General features: G+C 44.2%; 1 protein-coding gene across 1 annotated transcript in view; it reads right to left on the bottom strand.

Annotated features, from left to right (window-relative positions):
* Nucleotides 1-8,115: 8,115 nt before the first annotated feature.
* LOC137334724 (sodium- and chloride-dependent GABA transporter 2-like) overlaps nt 8,116-17,365 on the bottom strand; it is a 72,376-nt gene continuing 63,126 nt past the window's right edge. Inside the window, exons 14-16 of the mRNA XM_067999633.1 lie at nt 16,826-16,926; nt 15,821-15,991; nt 8,116-8,960 (exon numbers count right to left, since the gene is read on the bottom strand). Of these exons, the coding sequence (XP_067855734.1) occupies nt 8,748-8,960; nt 15,821-15,991; nt 16,826-16,926 (485 nt within the window). The 3' untranslated portion in view covers nt 8,116-8,747. The remainder of the gene's footprint in view (nt 8,961-15,820; nt 15,992-16,825; nt 16,927-17,365) is intronic.

Genomic DNA, 17,365 nt, shown 5'->3' with positions numbered 1-17,365 from the left:
AAGGTCACGGCAATGAATGGCTGATTAGTTCAAATGTTGGAACTTTTCAAGGGCAGGTGTTGAAATATGTGTACTGATAGATACAACGCATACTAACTAAATTCATTCACATATTTCACGACACCGATTTGGCTTTTAAGGGACCAACATATTGGAGTGTCTGTTATGCAATTCAAACTGGATACAATTCATTCCATGTCTCTTGACTTATCCTAAGAGACTGCTAAGGAAGCTTGAATGGAAAATTAGGTGCGTCCCCTACACGAGGCCATGTATCTCCTCCCAGCTGGACTAACAACAGTCAGACAAGCCCATTTTCATCTCAGCTAAACAATTCAGGATTAGATGGATGAACGCTCATCATAAAAAAACATAACCCCCATCCCCAATACCACAAAACCACGAGGACTTTAGATTCTGTCAAATTTGATGCTTATACTGCATGGGGCATGTGAATCTCGAGTGTCAACTCCTGTACAAGAACAGTGCACACAATGTGTGAAAGGGAACAATTGTAAACAATTTTACAACACCAAGTTATAGTCCAACAATTTTATTTTAAAATCCACAAGCTTTCGGAGGCTTCTTCCTTCCTCAGGTGAATGTGGAAATGAAATCCTCGAACTTATCGCGTTTATAAATCACAGAACAATGCCTGGTGATTACAGATAGTCTTTTCAACTGCCCATTGCCAAGGCAACCAAAGTGTTCAGACAGATAGGTGTTACCTACAGGGCCACCGAATATACAAACGGCCAAAATTAAAAAAACAGATGATGTGGAGATGCCAATTAAAAAAACAGAGCGAGAGAGGCAGAAACATAGAAACATCCGGAAGGAAAAGACAGCAATTGACCCGTTATATTAAAAACAGATAACATTTGTTCACTGGTGGGGTAACGTGTAGTGTGACATGAACCCAAGATCCCGGTTGAGGCCGTCCTCATGGGTGCGGAACTTGGTTATCAATTTCTGCTCGACGATTTTGCGTTGTCGTGTGTCTCGAAGGCCGCCCCGGAGTACGCTTACCCGAAGGTCGGTGGATGAATGTCCATGACTGCTGAAGTGTTCCCCGACTGGGAGGGAACCCTCCTGTTTGGCGATTGTTGCGCGGTGTCCGTTCATCCGTTGTCGCAGTGTTTGCATGGTCTCGCCAATGTTCCCCGGAGCGGAGAAACTACGCCATGTTCTCCGCAGCCTTCAACATGTCATCAATGACGACGAACACCTTGCTATGGCCATCCCCTCACCTCCACTACTCGCCTTTAAACAGCCACCCAACCTCAAATAGACTATCGTTCGCAGCAAATTACCCAGCTTTCAGAAGAACAGCGTCCACGACACCACACAACCCTGCCACGGTAACCTCTGCAAGATATGCCAGATCATCGACACAGATACCACCATCACACGAGAGGACACCGCCCACCAGGTGCATGGTTCATACTCCTGTGACTCGGTCAATGTGTCGACCTCATACGTTGCAGGAAAGGATGCCCCAGAGCATGGTACATTGGCGAGACCATGCAGACGCTGTGACAATGGATGAACGGACACCGCGCAACAATCGCCAGACAGGAGGGTTCCCTCCCAGTCGGGGAACACTTCAGCAGTCAAGGACATTCAGCCACCGACCTTCGGGTAAGCGTACTCCAAGGCGGCCTTCGAGACACTCGACAACGCAAAATCGTCGAGCAGAAATTGATAGCCAAGTTCCGCACCCATGAGGACGGCCTCAACCGGGATCTTGGGTTCATGTCACGCTACACGTTACCCCACCAGTGAACAAATGTTATCTGTTTTTAATATAACGGGTCAATTGCTGTCTTTTCCTTCCGGATGTTTCTATGTTTCTGCCTCTCTCGCTCTGTTTTTTTAATTGGCATCTCCACATCATCTGTTTTTTTAATTTTGGCCGTTTGTATATTCGGTGGCCCTGTAGGTAACACCTATCTGTCTGAACACTTTGGTTGCCTTGGCAACGGGCAGTTGCAAAGACTATCTGTAATCACCAGGCATTGTTCTGTGATTTATAAATGCGATAGGTTCGAGATTTCATTTCCACATTCACCTGAGGAAGGAGGAAGCCTCCGAAAGCTTGTAGATTTTAAAATAAAATTGTTGGACTATAACTTGGTGTTGTAAAATTGTTTACAATTGTCAACCCCAGTCCATCACCGGCATCTCCACATCATGAAAGGGAACAATTCAATTCCACCTAGTACAGTAGAGTTGTATGTGGGTGTCAGCTCCTGTATCTGTATGGTACACACTGGATAAAAGGTAAGAATTCACATCCATGTAGTACTGTATGAGTCATCTGTCTCCCAGTTTTTAGCTTCTGCGGATATAAAATAAAAATTGACTAAAAGTGAAACGTCACCTAGATTTTCTGCCCAGGCAAAAACCTGAACATGTGGGCCCTGAACGCCTGTTTCTTTCCCCTTTCCCAATATGGCACACCTGGCCGGAAATGTGTGTGTGTAAGCCAGTTAGCGCTTGAAAACTGGGCACGGTGCGTCCACATGGGTGACATCAATGGCATCCTGCACTTGTAGAAATCCAGCCACTCAGAAGATGTTGGTGGCCTAGAAATTCAATATAGGGGCGCAGGCCTCACTTCCATCGAGCCGGCGAGCTGTGTAGAGCAATAGGCAGCTCGCCAGTGAAGATCAGGCCACTGCTGGTGTCACAGTGGCCCTCAGTTAAGTGAGGAAGTGGAGCAACCGGGACGGGAAGGGGGTCAATCGGGTCAGCAGGTAGCGGTGGCGATCAATGGGGGAGTGGCAGCATTTGGGTGGGGGGGGGGGGGGTGGAGTGGTGGCGATCGGGGAGGGGGGAGCGACTCCTGCTCCTCCTAGCTCCACATTCAGGTAAGTATATTTTAAAAACTTACCTTGTTGGTTGCAGCTTGCAGTGGTACATGTTGCAAGTAGACCTGGTTTTGTTGATTGCAGCCAGTGTCGGCTGCCTTAGGGCAAACCTGAGTGGGGGCCTCAAACAGGCTTTCGGTCCCTTATTCGCATTAAAAAGCGACATAGCGCCTGTTTCAGGCTTGGGCCCTGCAGGCCGATTTATGGCCTTTACCAATATGGCGGGCTGTGCACTTCCAGCTCATGTGCTTTCTATCCAACATATTGGAGGCTTAGGAAGCCGATTAGCGACCAAAATGTGTGCGCTGCTTAGCCGCATTTCTAGGCCCATGTCTCTCTCTGCTTTGCTGGGTTCATGTGAAACTGAATGAACTGAATGCGATGAACTGCTGACTGACTGATGTGACTAATATCAGCACAAGCTGCCTGGAAGTATCTGGACGCATAAAAGCTAAGTGTTAGTGTCACTTCCACAGCCACAGACAAGGCAGTGCCACCTGGTGGAAAGAGTCTGTGAGTCAGGTTCCAACAGCTGTCACAGTCTCGGGGAAAACGCAGCCTTCTCACACACGGCCTATAAGAAAATTCCAGATCGGACCCCTGTGGTCTGTAGACTGTTTGGTGTGGATACCTGCGGGTTAGATGCTGCCTGCGTGCGTGCGTGATTCTCCAGGCTTCCATCCTTTCCTCCTCCAAGTCCTCATCCTCCTCCTCCTCCTCCTCCTCAAAGCACAGGAGCAATCGAATTCCCAGAAGGATATCTATTATTTCACCATGCACAGTTCCCTTCAAATTCTCAGCAAGTTTCATAAAGTCTGTTTAAACGCTCAGAAATTGCAGCTTCAAAGTAGTGGAAATGACTCCCAACTAAAACAGTGTTGCAAAATCGAACTTCTGTGTGACCTTTCACCTTTCCTATCTCTTTCCACCTGTAGGGCACTATATAACCTCAACATAGCCTTTACATTAGCAGTGATTTGCAGAAGCAGTAAGTCGGCAGAAATGCTGGGAAATCTTGAAGAGCACTTCTCCACAGTTTCTGCTTCACTTAAAAGTGGCGCGGTGTACTACCAACGTGCCGATTATGGTCACAGCAGGGTCACGGGAGGGTAATCATGAAGGCCATTTTGATGGTGAAGTTTTGGCGGCAGGCCTCTCCACGCCATTTTACCAGGCCACCCGAAGACTGCCCAAAAACACATTGCACACCCCTCCCTTTGCTTCTTGCAGGACAAATGAGCGGATAATGCTCGCCACAATCAGGGCACCGGAGGAGGTTTACCAACCATGGAGCTTGTGGGAAGCATGCAGATCTTGCCATGGGAGGTGACAAGGGTGGTGGTATCTTGCTAACATTAGGTTACTGAGCACCCACATTGTCACCCTGGCATCCCTATAAAGCATCACACAGTCACAGCCTTCCACCCCCTTCTCTGTGTCCTTGATCCCAAGGAAGTAATGCTCATTCATCCTTAGCTTCTACCCTCCTTTCCTGCAGATCAACCACAGTAATGGGGGGCAAAGGAGGAGGAAGATGAATATGGTGGTGAAGAGGATGATGAGGACCAAGCCATCCGAGAGTTACAGCTGCCTGATACTGACATCTCTCAGGACAGTGGCCCATGCCATACCTTCAGCCGCCCCCCTCACAGCACTGTGCCAGCGGAACATGGCAGGCGACACCAAGCTGACACCAAGCAAGCTGGCATGAGATGAGGGCCACCCCAGCCCCATGAGTATTTTCTGGAACATGAGGAGCCAACCACCTCCTGCGATCCTGGCTCTCAGGTGTGTTGACCAGAGGTCACCAATTATGGTTACTGGCTTAGTACAAAGAGGAGAAGAGTCAATTCTCTCTTAACTCTCAATTCACTTTATTCATGCTGTTAGATCATATACATATAGCTTATACATCTGGTTAGATATAGGCATGCAGTTTACACCTGGTTATACAGTCTTATACCCAAACTAAGATCTAAACGCACACCCACTAGGTTTCTCTGACACTTCCTGAGTGGTCACAGAATATAAAGGATAATACCCGAAAAGGAGAGCTGACGCTGGCCAGGCGTTCTGTTCTCTCTCTCTCTCTCGACGTCGTCTCTACGTCCCTGACGTAGGGTCTTCCACTTCTGCGATGGTTGGTCTCCGGAGTCTTCGCTCTGGCTCCACGCCTCAGATCCTTCATTCTTATTCCGAATCTTATCTCTTCAGGCTGTGCTGTCTCTCTATTTCGTTGGTTTAGGCTTTCTCACTTTTGCCTGGGTCTTCTCCTCATTGGCTCTGTCCCAAGGACTTAGGTAGCATTACCTCATTACTCCTTTTCTAAATAAGGACTTGTGTCTTATCACATTTCCTTTGTCTTTCACAAAACTTGGTTAATTCAAACCGGTTCCAGGCAGCTGAGGCCAGTAACTGAACCCAGGTTACTTTAGTTCAAAAGTCGTTCCTGCCTTTGTGTATCAGCAGCCGACGTCTCAGGTTACCGCAGCCCCTAGCCAACAGGTGACACCTGGAAAGAGCACAAGAATAGGTGATATAAAGACATCCAGGAGAAGCAGAGTGTTAGGAAAGAGTAGGGTGATTGTTTGCACTTGGCAACTATTGTATTAAAATAGACTGTGCACTGATATGACACTTTGTTATTTATGGAGGTTACTGTCATACAGGAATTGGTGCTGACTTATTCACTCAGGTGATGATTACTGGCACAGTCATATGGTAGGATGGGTAGTGTAGGGTAATCTTTATTTCCTGTGATTCTTGGAACTGGACGAATAAGCATAGAAAATCACCCTCCCGGTAGTTTTGTTAATCAAAAGTAATTATTTAACGATGTTATAATTCATACGAGCATTCATGAAGCTAAATCAAACCGTACATATGACTTTCCTATATAAAATCCCATTTTACACTTAATTCGCAATGTTATTATGTAATGTCTTAACAATTCATACACACATCAGTCAAATCACAACTTTTAAACCAAGGATTTTGCTCATCAACGCTGCTCAGGAGTGATCAGCTTCTTGTGCCTCGAGGTCCTCTTCTTCTTGCGTGATGTTCAACTGCAGTGTGCATTCCTTGTGACTGCCGGGTGGTGAAGAAACTGTTCTTCTCTCAAGGTCTTTTATATTGTTTTTACCAATAGGATGTAGGATTGGGGAGTGTCATTCTTTTTGTCCAATTGTTCCCTGTTGCTATGCATCAATTATTAACATACCCCAATGATTGACAGTTTAGGCTTTGATCATGTGACTGGAGACCCTTTGATGTAGAAAAGACCATGTGTTCGAACGATGGGTTGTAAAAGGCCCCTTTACTATCTCTGTTTATGGCCTTTCATGTCGAGATAGCCCCTTTCATTTCTATGCACAGATATCCTTAATGATCCTGATGTCTCCAATTTTGATTGCTTCAATGGTTTCAAATCCATTCCTTACACCGTGTGACCACATTCTGGATGCAATACTATTTGATGTTTTACAAATCCCAGTTGTTTGAATAGATTATCAGATAGGAATGAGAGACTCATCCCTTTTACATCTATCATTACTTTCCTGATCCATAGCCTTTGATGCCTGCTCTTACATTATCCCCAGCTATGTTGAAAAGCTTGTGTTTCCAAAAGCCTAGGTATTTTAAAAGCCTAACATCCCTTTTAGCTCAATATTATCCATCTAGCTTATTTACTTAATAATCTAGATATCTATTCGCAGTACAATGTCTTCGATCCCGAAACTCAGACTTCTCCAATGCCATCAGCGTCAATGAGGGGAAAACACGATTTGTGAGAACAGTTTACTTTATCACTGTGTTTAGGTTTTCAAATGTATATGTTTAAAAGGGGCACAGTTAACCCTTTCCTTCAAATGTCTTTTGTTAAAGGGGTTTTGAACCTCACAGTAGTGGTTTGAGGAAATGTCTCTTTATTTGAAAGTGGGAGAGAATGAGGTTCGGGTGTGGTGTCAAAGGCAGACTGTGTTACACAGAAAAGAACACTTCAGAGGTTATTTGTATTCTGATGCTCCTTGCCTCAGTCACTAAAGACTCCTCAATGTTGGTCATTGTGATGGTCTGCTTTATGTTGTTCTGGTTCCAACCAAGCAAGGATCTCCTTGTCAGCTATGTCAAAGTCCAGTCCTTCCTGAAGTGTGAAGTTTTAAAAGGCACAACGAGCTATAAGTATTCTGGTCACCGGATCTGGATCACACTACAAGTACCCCTTCCGATCTGTCCAGGTATCGAAAGCGTGCTTTTAACAGGCTGATGGTCCTCTTGATCACCAGTCTAGTAGAGGCGTGCGCCTCACTGTGGTGCTCCTCCACCTGTTGATCAGGCCACTCTGATTGCAGTCATCAGCCGTGGATCAGGGTGTAAGGGATCAAGGAGGACAGAATTATGAAGAATGAAGGCAACATGGCAACTTCCTGCTTATCAGGTGTTGACATACAGGGTCCTCATTATTGTCACACACTATTTGGTCAGTGAGGGAGTGGAAGTCCTTCCTGTTGATGTAGATGAATGGGTATTCTGTGAGTGCAATGGGGTGAAACTTCTACCTGCTATCTTTTACTTGCTGTAACCCCAAGCTACTTTCCTGGTTCAGGGGTCAATAAGGATGCAGGGCAGGCTCTCGACAGATCCACTCCACCAAAAGGGAGCTCACCAGTACAGAGGAGGAGATCCACTGCAACACTAGCAAAGGTGGAGGAGATCTTAAGGGGGCAGAAGCGCCCCAAATATTTTTTTACTGAAAGCGTCGGACTAAACTGAGTACTTCAGCAGTTATGTTTCTGAGGGCATTATGGAGAGAGAGTAGGCCATTACTAGGCCCTCTCCCTCCATACAGTGACCTAGGCAGCTTGCCGCCACTACACCAGGAGCTACCAGTACCTTTCCCTTATCAGTGCCTGGGATCAGCAGAATCAGTGGTGGCAAGGGGGAAAAATGGCCTGGAATGCAGGCCTGCCTCCCTGCCGGCATTTATGTGTAATGGATGGCAAAGAGGTGAGCAGGGGCCTTCCCAGCATGGGCAGGGAAGGAAACATCAACTCTGAGCAGAGATATGGTAGCAGGCCTCGCCAGGTGATTTTGCCCCATTTTCCATCTCTGTCCCACCCGATTTGGGGTGGAGTCACTGAGGAAAATCCAGCCCAGGGTCTCTACCTGAATCAATTCCAGTTTTTTACAAATAAAAGCTCATTTTAAGCAATCATATTTTACAAGGTGTCATAATTTTATTCACTGAAATGTTTATCACATATATCTCTATTAAAATTAACACCCTTTGCAATTTAACAACTGAATGGTATAGGGAGCATGCACAAAATTAACTAAATAAGATTTAACTTTATTTGAAACATTTATTAGATCATTTTCCCAGAGCATCTTTAGCAACCAGAGTAAGTGGATTTTTTTCCTCCATCCAGGGCAAAACCTATTCCATGAATGATGGCAAACTTCATCTCCATGCTGTTCAAGAAGGTTTTTAAGATGATTGTGTTTGTGGATGATTTTAACTGATATATTATTAAATGTCACTTTAGTAAATCCTCTGGCCTTGTTATTTCTCCTAAGACCATGAAATAGAATCTGTTTCGTAGACACAGACGGTCATCTCACTGAAAAACTAACATTCTGTACAAATGAATTCTGGCTCTGGTAATGCAGCAGAGAAAGATTTCTACTTCACAGAATAAATTCTGCGGGTTTATTTTGTCAATTGATTGCAATGCACAATGACGTATATCTGTTTTGTTTCGGGGAAAGCGAGCGTGGAACATTTGGTGGATTTCTTTGCTCAGCGCACATGATGGACAGGTCAGCCTGAAATTAAGCCTCTGTGAACAAAGTTAATCAAAATCATAGACATCAGTTCAGCATGGATTCGCTCTGACAAGTTGCTGTATCCCTTTCTGCAGTTCCTATATTGTCGCCTTTTTCCTCCATACACAGCAGGACATCCTGGCAACCTGGTGCAGAAAGTTTGAGATCAGACTTCGGACTGTGGCACAGCAGTGGTTCTTTCTTAGATTTCTTGAACCGCGGCAGGTCATCGGCTGGACGGATGTTCTGAAGAATACGCTACAACAGAAAAACATATACAGGTGTTGTTGATAAATACAGTGAATCCTGTATATACAGACACTCCCAAAAAAACGGACAACTGAAAAAAATGGATACTTGTCGAGAGAACCAAATAACTTACATGGTAAAATATTCAAGAGGCACTCGCAAATTATGAACTACGGACAGCCTTCAATGCACCAAGACCTTATACAACTTAAAACAAATGCCCTGGACCTGATGGCTTACATCCTAGGGTTTTAAAAGAGGTGCTGCAGAGATAGTGGATGTATTGATTTTGATCTTCCAGGATTCCTTAGATTCTAGAACGGTCCCCGTGGATTGCAAGGTAGCAAATGTAACCCCGCAATTCAAGAAAGGAGGGAGAGAGAAAAGTGGGAACTGTAGGTCAGTTAGCTTGACATCAGTTAACCTGACATCAGTATTAGGAAAAATGTTAGAATCTATTATTAAGGATGTAGTAACAGGACACTTAGAAAATCATAATATGATTAGGCAGAGTCAACACGATTTTATGAAAGGGAAATCATGTTTGACAAATCTATTAGAGTTTTTTGAGGGTGTAACTAGCAGGGTAGATAAAGGGGAACCAGTGAATGTAGTATATTTGGATTTTCAAAAGGCATTCGATAAGGTGCCACACAAGAGGTTGTTGCACAAGATTAGGGCTTATGGGTTTGGGAATAATATATTAGCATGGATTGAGGATTAGTTAACAGACAGAAAACAGAGAGTAGGAATAAACGGGTCATTTTCGGGTTGGCAGGTTGTAAATAGTGGGGTGTCGCAAGGATCAGTGCTTGGGCCTCAATCTATTTACAATATACATCAATGACTTAGACGAAGGGACCGAGTGTAATGTATCCAAGTTTGCTGATGACACAAAGCTAGGCGGGAAAGTAAGCTGTAAGGAGGAAGCAAAGAGGCTGCAAAGGGACATAGACAAGTTAACTGAGTGGGCAAGAAGGTGGCAGATGGAGTATAATGTGGGGAAATGTGAAATTATCCACTTTGGTAGGAAGAATAGAAAAGCCCAAGAATATTTTTTAAAAGGTGAGAAACTAGTAAATGTTGGTATTCAGAGGGATTTGGGTGTCCATGTACACGAATCACAGAAAGTTAACATGCAGGTACAGCAAGTAATTAGGAAGGCAAATGGTATGTTAGCTTTTATTGCAAGGGAGTTGGAGTATAAGAGTAAGGAAGTCTTGTTGCAATTATATAGGGCTCTGGTGAGACCACACTCTGGAGTACTGTGTACAGTTTTGGTCTCCTTATCTAAGGAAGGATATACTTGCCTTAGAGGGGGTGCAATGAATGTTCACTAAATCGATTCCTGGGATGAGAGGGTTGTCCTAAGAGGAGAGATTGAGTAGAATGGGCCTGTATTCTCTGGAGTTTAGAAGAATGAGAGGTGATCTCACTAAAACATATAAAATTCTTAGAGGGCTTGACAGGGTAGATGCTGAGAGGTTGTTTCCCCTGACTGGATAGTCTAGAACTAGAGGTCATAGTCTCAAGACAAGGGGGTGGCCATTTAGGACTGAGGAAAAATTTCTTCACACAGAGGGTTGTGAATCTTTGGAATTCTCTACCCCAGAGGGCAATGGATGCTCAGTCATTGAGTATATTCAAGGCTGAAAACGATATTTGGACACTAAGGGAATCAAGGGATATGGGGATAGGGCGGGAAAGTGGAGCTGAGGTAGAAGATCAGCCATGATCTAATTGAATGGAGGAGCAGGCTCGAGGAGCCGTATGGCCTACTCCATGTGTTCTTAAAACACACGACACAGCCCGTTGCAAAGCAGCTGTATCTGGAACTTTTACTGAGTCGAGATCACCGGAGCTACCCTTTGCAGCTTGTTTCTTTTCTGCCCGCAAATTCTCGTGAAATCAGTGTCTGCAGGTCAGCGCGAGGAGGTAGCAGGTTTTGTGAAAGAAACGGCTTTTATGGAATGGGGAGCTCTTTACCCAGCATCTATCATAGCAGAGAAACCGTTCTGAGATTGAATTCTTAAACGGCTCTATCCCAAGGATAGAGTGGTTTCTCTGCCGATATGAATGCTGGGTAAACAACTCCCCATTCTACTGAAAATTTTTGAAGTACATACAATGACCGTTTTGATAATAAGGACACCAGCAAAGAAACGACAGCTGATGCCGGTCCCTAAGGTGTCCGTAATTTACACATTTCACTGTACATGAATATGTCACAGGCAGGAGGTGTTGTTGACAATTTTAGATGTGGGCACATTTGTACATGATGCAAAAAATTTAGGGGAAGGTTTTACAAATTAGTGCTGTATGTGATGGGAGTGCGTTTTGGGAATTCCGCTGACCTCCATGCTCCAAATGATTTTCGATCTATATTGGGAAACTTAGTGCAAAGTTCAATGTACCCTGCTTGATTTGCCATCCACTAATTGTAATGGACAAAAAATCGTGCAGGACTTGCTGATTACTGCGTCAGAATTCCCAATATGTGCTCTTGTAATCAAAGCTGTTCACCAGGAGTACTAATTCCTTATATCCTAGGTGAATCTGGAAGCATACAACACCACTACCCACCCCCCCCCCCCGTCCGCCCCGTCCGCCATACACCCCCCCCCACATCCACACCTCCAAAATTTGACTTTGGGAACTTTATTTGGTTCATTTTCCAGAACTTTAGAGTCAATTTTTTTTATATATGTGTAAATATTTTCTGATGTGTATACATTATGAGAGAACATCTCCACTAAACTGCAAAAAACCAACTATAATGGTGAACCATGTACTCTGTTAGCATCTATTATAACCAAAATCAGCTACTTGTTTCTTGACTCAAGGAACAAACTGTTCAAGCCTTATTGCTCTACTACTGTAACATTCATGTAATCCTGCTAAAATCGTACGGCTTGAAACCAGAACAATATACAGAAACAGGGGTGAAATACCCAGCCTGACATGTTCATTCATGTGCTGCTGGGAACATGACTATATCACACCAGAAAGTAGCTTGTCAGGTATGAATAATCTAGGATGTAAGCTTAGATAGATATTCTGGGGCATCACTTGAATCATCCTCAGGGAGGGAATGGCAGACAACAGGGAAGAGGTTGAGTGGATTGGGCAGAAGTTTTTGTACACGGTGTGTAAAATGAAATGGTCTCATTCCCTATATAACCTTTTCTTCCCTGTGCTTTTTGTAGCACCACCAGCACATTTCGGGATCTCATTAGCATACCGCTGTCGCTTTCCCAGTGATCTTTCGTGATGCACTGAAAGTGCAGCAGCCGAGTGGGGCATGATTTCCTGAGCAGTGTAGAAAGCAATATTTGTACTTCCTATTACAGAGGCAAAAGCTTCGTCTAATGCCAGAATTGTAGCAGGTCTTCCAGAACTGAGCCAGAAGTCCAACAATTCCCTGGGTGGAGATAAGGAAGCTCCCTTCAGTAAGCGAGCCATGGAGTCCATGTTGTGGGAGGTGCGAGGGGCACCCTCCTCTGCAAATTACAATCAGGGCAACGGAGGTGGTAGAGCACGTGAATGTAGTCTCTGAAGTTCAGAAGATTGTTTTCCAGATGAGTAAGAAATGAATACCCTCAAGAAGTATGAATCATGCAGTTTTACAGCACAGAAGGAAGCCATTCGGCCCATCGTTCCTGAGCTGGTACTCTGAAAGAGCTGTCTACTTAGTCCCATTATCCCTGGACAAAATATTTATCCACTTTCCTTTTAAACACTACTATGGATTCCGCTTCCACCATTGTTTCTGGTACAGCATTCCATGTCCAATCAACCCTCTGCCAAAAAAATTCTCCTATCCTCTCCCTTTGTTCTTTTGGTGATTATGTAAAATTTATGCCCTCTAGATACTGACTCATTGATCAGTGAAAATAACTTTCCCTCTTTTCTTTATTAACACCTTTCATAAATTTCAACACCTCCATCAGGTGGACTCAACCTTCATTGTTCTATTGAAAAGAACTCAGTTGCTCTAGTTACTTCTCGTAGCTAAAGCTACTCATCCCTCGTATCATCTTTTCTACATCCTTCCTAAATAGATCCCACCACACAAGAAACATGAGAAAGTGGGCATGGTTATAATGGATATTAGCATTTTGTTTCCTGAGAGGGGCTCTGCCCTTTATGCTGCAGTATATAGCTGAATGTGCATTGATGGTGAGCGAGGGGAAGGCCCAGGAGAACCTGATCCTCAGGGAGTGCTACACTGGCGGAGGTGCCATCTTTTGGATGAGATATTAAACTGGGGCCCCGTCTGCCCCCTCAGGTGGGCATAAAGGATCCCATGTCACTATTTGTAGAAAAGCAGTGGAGTTCTCCCAGTGTCCTGGCCAACATTTATCCCTCATACAGCATCACTAAAACAGTTTAATTCATCATTTATCTCATTGCTGTTTGTGGGTCCTTGCTGCGTTTCTCTACATTGCAACAGTGACTATACTTCAAAAGTACTTCACTAACTTTGAAGCACTTTGGGATGTCCTGAGGTCGTGAAATGCTCTCTATAAATGCAAGTTATTTCTTTCTAAAGATCCAACTCGAGGGTACTAAGATGCCCTGAATCAGATAATTATCAATCAGAATGAAACTGAGCAAGCCAGACTATTAGCAAACCAGAAATAATAAAAGAACCACATTGTACAATAGCATAAAAATGTTATTTGAAAAATTTACACATAAGTAATGCCCACATTTTCCATTGCAGTTTATGCTAAACAAAACTGCTTGATATAGTTCAGCGATTCAATCTGTAGCTCGAGGATCTAAAATCTCCCATTGCCAGCATTTTATGATAGCAATAAATCATCATCCACTCAGTACTGTAGTTGCAAATTATTCAATAACTATTCAGCAGATGCACGACAGCACCAGAGAAACTTCTGTAAAACAGAGAAGCACTAGAGAATAAACTCTGAGTGCCTGTGCCACTGGCGGGCCTCACACACATCCAGCAGAGGTTGTAAAATCAGACGAATGATCCCGAGGGTTCTATTTGCAGGACCCTCAGTTATTTGACATTCAATGTGGAGCTAAAAATGAGGCAATACTACAGATAACTGTAGTCTCATTAATATAGTTAAATCCCATTATAAAATTCTTGGGCCCAAATTTTGTGATTTTAGCCAAGGCTCTGTCCACAGTGCGAACTTTGCCCACAAAAGCTAGGTGCAGGGATTTCCTTTGCCAGCAATTCTCATTTCCTGGCTTATTCAGGATGCAGCATAGTATTGGATGCAGGTATGCCCAGTAAAATGAGGAGTACCAGCCTCCACGTGGGGCCCACCAGAAGGGTCCAGGTCAGGCAAGCGGTCTGGACCCCCAAAGAATAGGAATAGGAATTTGTCGATTGGCTCCTTTAACATACAAAATAGGAGCAGGAGTAGGTCATATGGCCCCTCGAGCCTGCTGTGCCATTCAATATGATCATGACTAATCTTCAACCTCAACTCCACTTTCCCGCCCGATCACCATATCTCTTGATTCCCTTAGAGTTCAAAAATCTATCAGTCTCAGTTTTGAATATACTCAATGACTGAGCATCCACAGCCCTCAGGGGTAGAGAATTCCAAATATTCACGACCCTCTGAGTGAAGAAATTTCTCCTCATCTCAATTCTAAATGTCTGACCCCTTATCCTGAGACTATGTCCCCTTGTTCTAGACTCTCCAGCCAGGGGAAACAGCCTCTCAGCATATACCTGTATGTTTCAATGAGATCACCTCTCATTCTCCTAAACTCCAGAGAGTATAGACCCATTCTACTCAATCTTTCCTCATAGGACAACCCTCTCATCCCAGGAATCAATCTAGTGAACCTTCGTTGCACTCCCTCTAAGGCAAATATATCCTCCCTTAGGTAAGGAGACCGAAACTGCACACAGTACTCCAGGTGTGGTCTCACCAAAGCCCTATACAATTGCAGCAAGACTTCCTTAGTCTTATATTCCAACCCCCTTGCAATAAAGGCCAACATACCATTTGCCTTCCTAATTGCTTGCTGTACCTACATGTTAACTGCCCATGTGTCGTGTACAAGGACACCTAAATCCCTCTGAACACCAACATTTAATAGTTTCTCACCATTAAAAAATATTCCGTTTCTCTATTTTTCCTACCAAAGTGAATAACCTCACATTTTCCCACATTATACTCCATCTGACACCTTCTGACCTATCTATATCCCTTTGCAGACTCTTTGCATCCTCCTCACAGCTTACTTTCCCGCCTAGCTTTGTATCGACAGCAAAGTTGGATACGTTACACTCAGTCCTTTCATCTAAGTCATTAATGTAGATTGTAAATATCTGAGGCCCAAGCACTGATCCTTGCGGCACCCAACTAGTTACAGGGTGCCAACCTGAAAATGACCCTTTACAAAGGGTGCTGAAGAGAACGTGGTCGAAATCTTCGGCGGAGGGGGGAGGGAGGTGTGTTGAAGGGCATGCCGGGGGCTGGGCTCCCTCACTTCAATGACAGGCAGGTGCTGGATTTTACGGCTTCATGGGAAGGTGGGTTCCATAGATGCCCCTGCAATGATGTGGGTACCCACTTTCCCCATGCAATTTAAGTGTTGTATCACTGGCCCCACAAATTCCATCAGGGACAATGCTAGAGGGCGCCAGTGGGTACAATCCTGCTGACAGCATCATGGCCTGTGGATTTTCAGTGTCAATGTGTTTATCATTCATGACTTACAAGATCAGTTCACTTGTGCAATATAGATATGATACCATGGGCTTTTAGAACCTATCCTCCATACATAACACTCTCACAATCATGGTTGCACCACAGTCTCCAACTAACTAAAGGCTCAGCTTTGGTTCAAAATCCGTGAATAAAATACATTACCTCCTTAAGAGACCCTTTGGTCCTGCAGATCTTATAGAGGATCCAGAATGGAACACAGAAGGTGGAGGAGAATGTGAGCAGCCAGCCTAAAGCATAGGCCCACGTTGGATACACGTATGTCTTGTTGTACTTGAGTGGTGTGTATTTAATCAATGAGAAAACGAAAGTACCCTGAAAAAAGAGAGGACATGAATTAGATATTATCTGACTGTGATACATGGCAGCAGGGTTACTCAGAGACAGTACATTGGAGCTGGACAATGAGGGGTAGGATATGGAGTTCTGCCTGCAATTCCCCGGGTGTGTTGCTGATCCCAGCCACGCCGCGATCAGCAGACGTCAGGAAATTACAAAACCCAGAGGGAAAATCACCCTAGAAAGCGTCTGTAGACTTCTTACCAGCCAGCTATTTGGTGCCAATGGTGAAGCCTTGGGAGCAGGCCTCTTGTCCTCTAGCAATGGTATGTGACATAGAAAGTGCAGAAGGCGATGGAAAGAAAAATAATTCAAACCTCACAGAGGAAAGAAAAACATCCAAGAGAAAACAGATATAGGATGGGGGTAATTTAAACCTAATCCGCCTGACAGGAAACTGATGGGATGGGATGGGCCGCCCGGTTTGCAACCTGCCCGAATTTACTTCCCATTGCCCCAGTCCCATTGTTGACATGGTACATGTCTTAGAGCCAAAAAACAGCTGCCATGAAGTGACTGCTTCTCCCCGGATATCTCATCCCCTGAAAATCATAGCTCCCAGCACACATGAAAAACATACAGGGAGCATATTCAAATTAATTCATGAGTGGGCTTTGCTGAATTTGACGAGCTCCCACTCTAGTAGCATGGAGTCTCATGGGGAACACAGTGGTCCCAGTGTCATTTCAACTGGGATTGCTGAATCTGCCCTTAAATGTTTTAACTTTTTGTGTTATATTGAAACCTTACCTGAAGTGCTTTAAGTAATACAACTATTTGGAATACAATTAGAAGGAATGAGAAGCTTACAAGGCAAACAACTGGAGTAAAAATGAGCCAGCACCACTTCATGTACGAACTGGGCCTGTACCCAATCATTTCTTCAATGTTGTCATAGAAACGATCGGCCCCTGAACGGTAAAGCAAAAAAAATGATTAATTTGATAATAACAGATCTAATCTAATAAGAAAATTATTGGTTTCTTCTAGGGATTCTTGTTTGCAAAATGATGATGTCATTGCACTATGGATGCAAACTGAAGCACAGAATCCAATTCACTCCACAATAAGCACGGATGATCGGAACTTCTGTGTATATATGGAGGAGGAATTTTTTGTATTAATATGGAGGAGGAATTATTTTGTATGAATTTGAATGGTGATTATGAGCAGCTGGGGCAAAATCTAACATTTAACGTAGGGGAGTGAAAAGTAGCAGGTGTCCACTTGTTTTTCATTTTTAGGACCTGTGGGGAACTGCATAATGCCATGTTCACTGCCAGGAGACTGCAATAATGGCCCTGATTTTAACTCCCCCCACTTGGTGGAAACTGGACCAGGAGGTATTGG

The sequence above is a fragment of the Heptranchias perlo genome, chromosome 18, assembly GCF_035084215.1.
Source record: "Heptranchias perlo isolate sHepPer1 chromosome 18, sHepPer1.hap1, whole genome shotgun sequence".
NCBI lineage: Eukaryota > Metazoa > Chordata > Chondrichthyes > Hexanchiformes > Hexanchidae > Heptranchias > Heptranchias perlo.
Note: the sequence above shows the minus strand (reverse complement) of the source record. Positions and strands in the feature narration are given on the sequence as shown.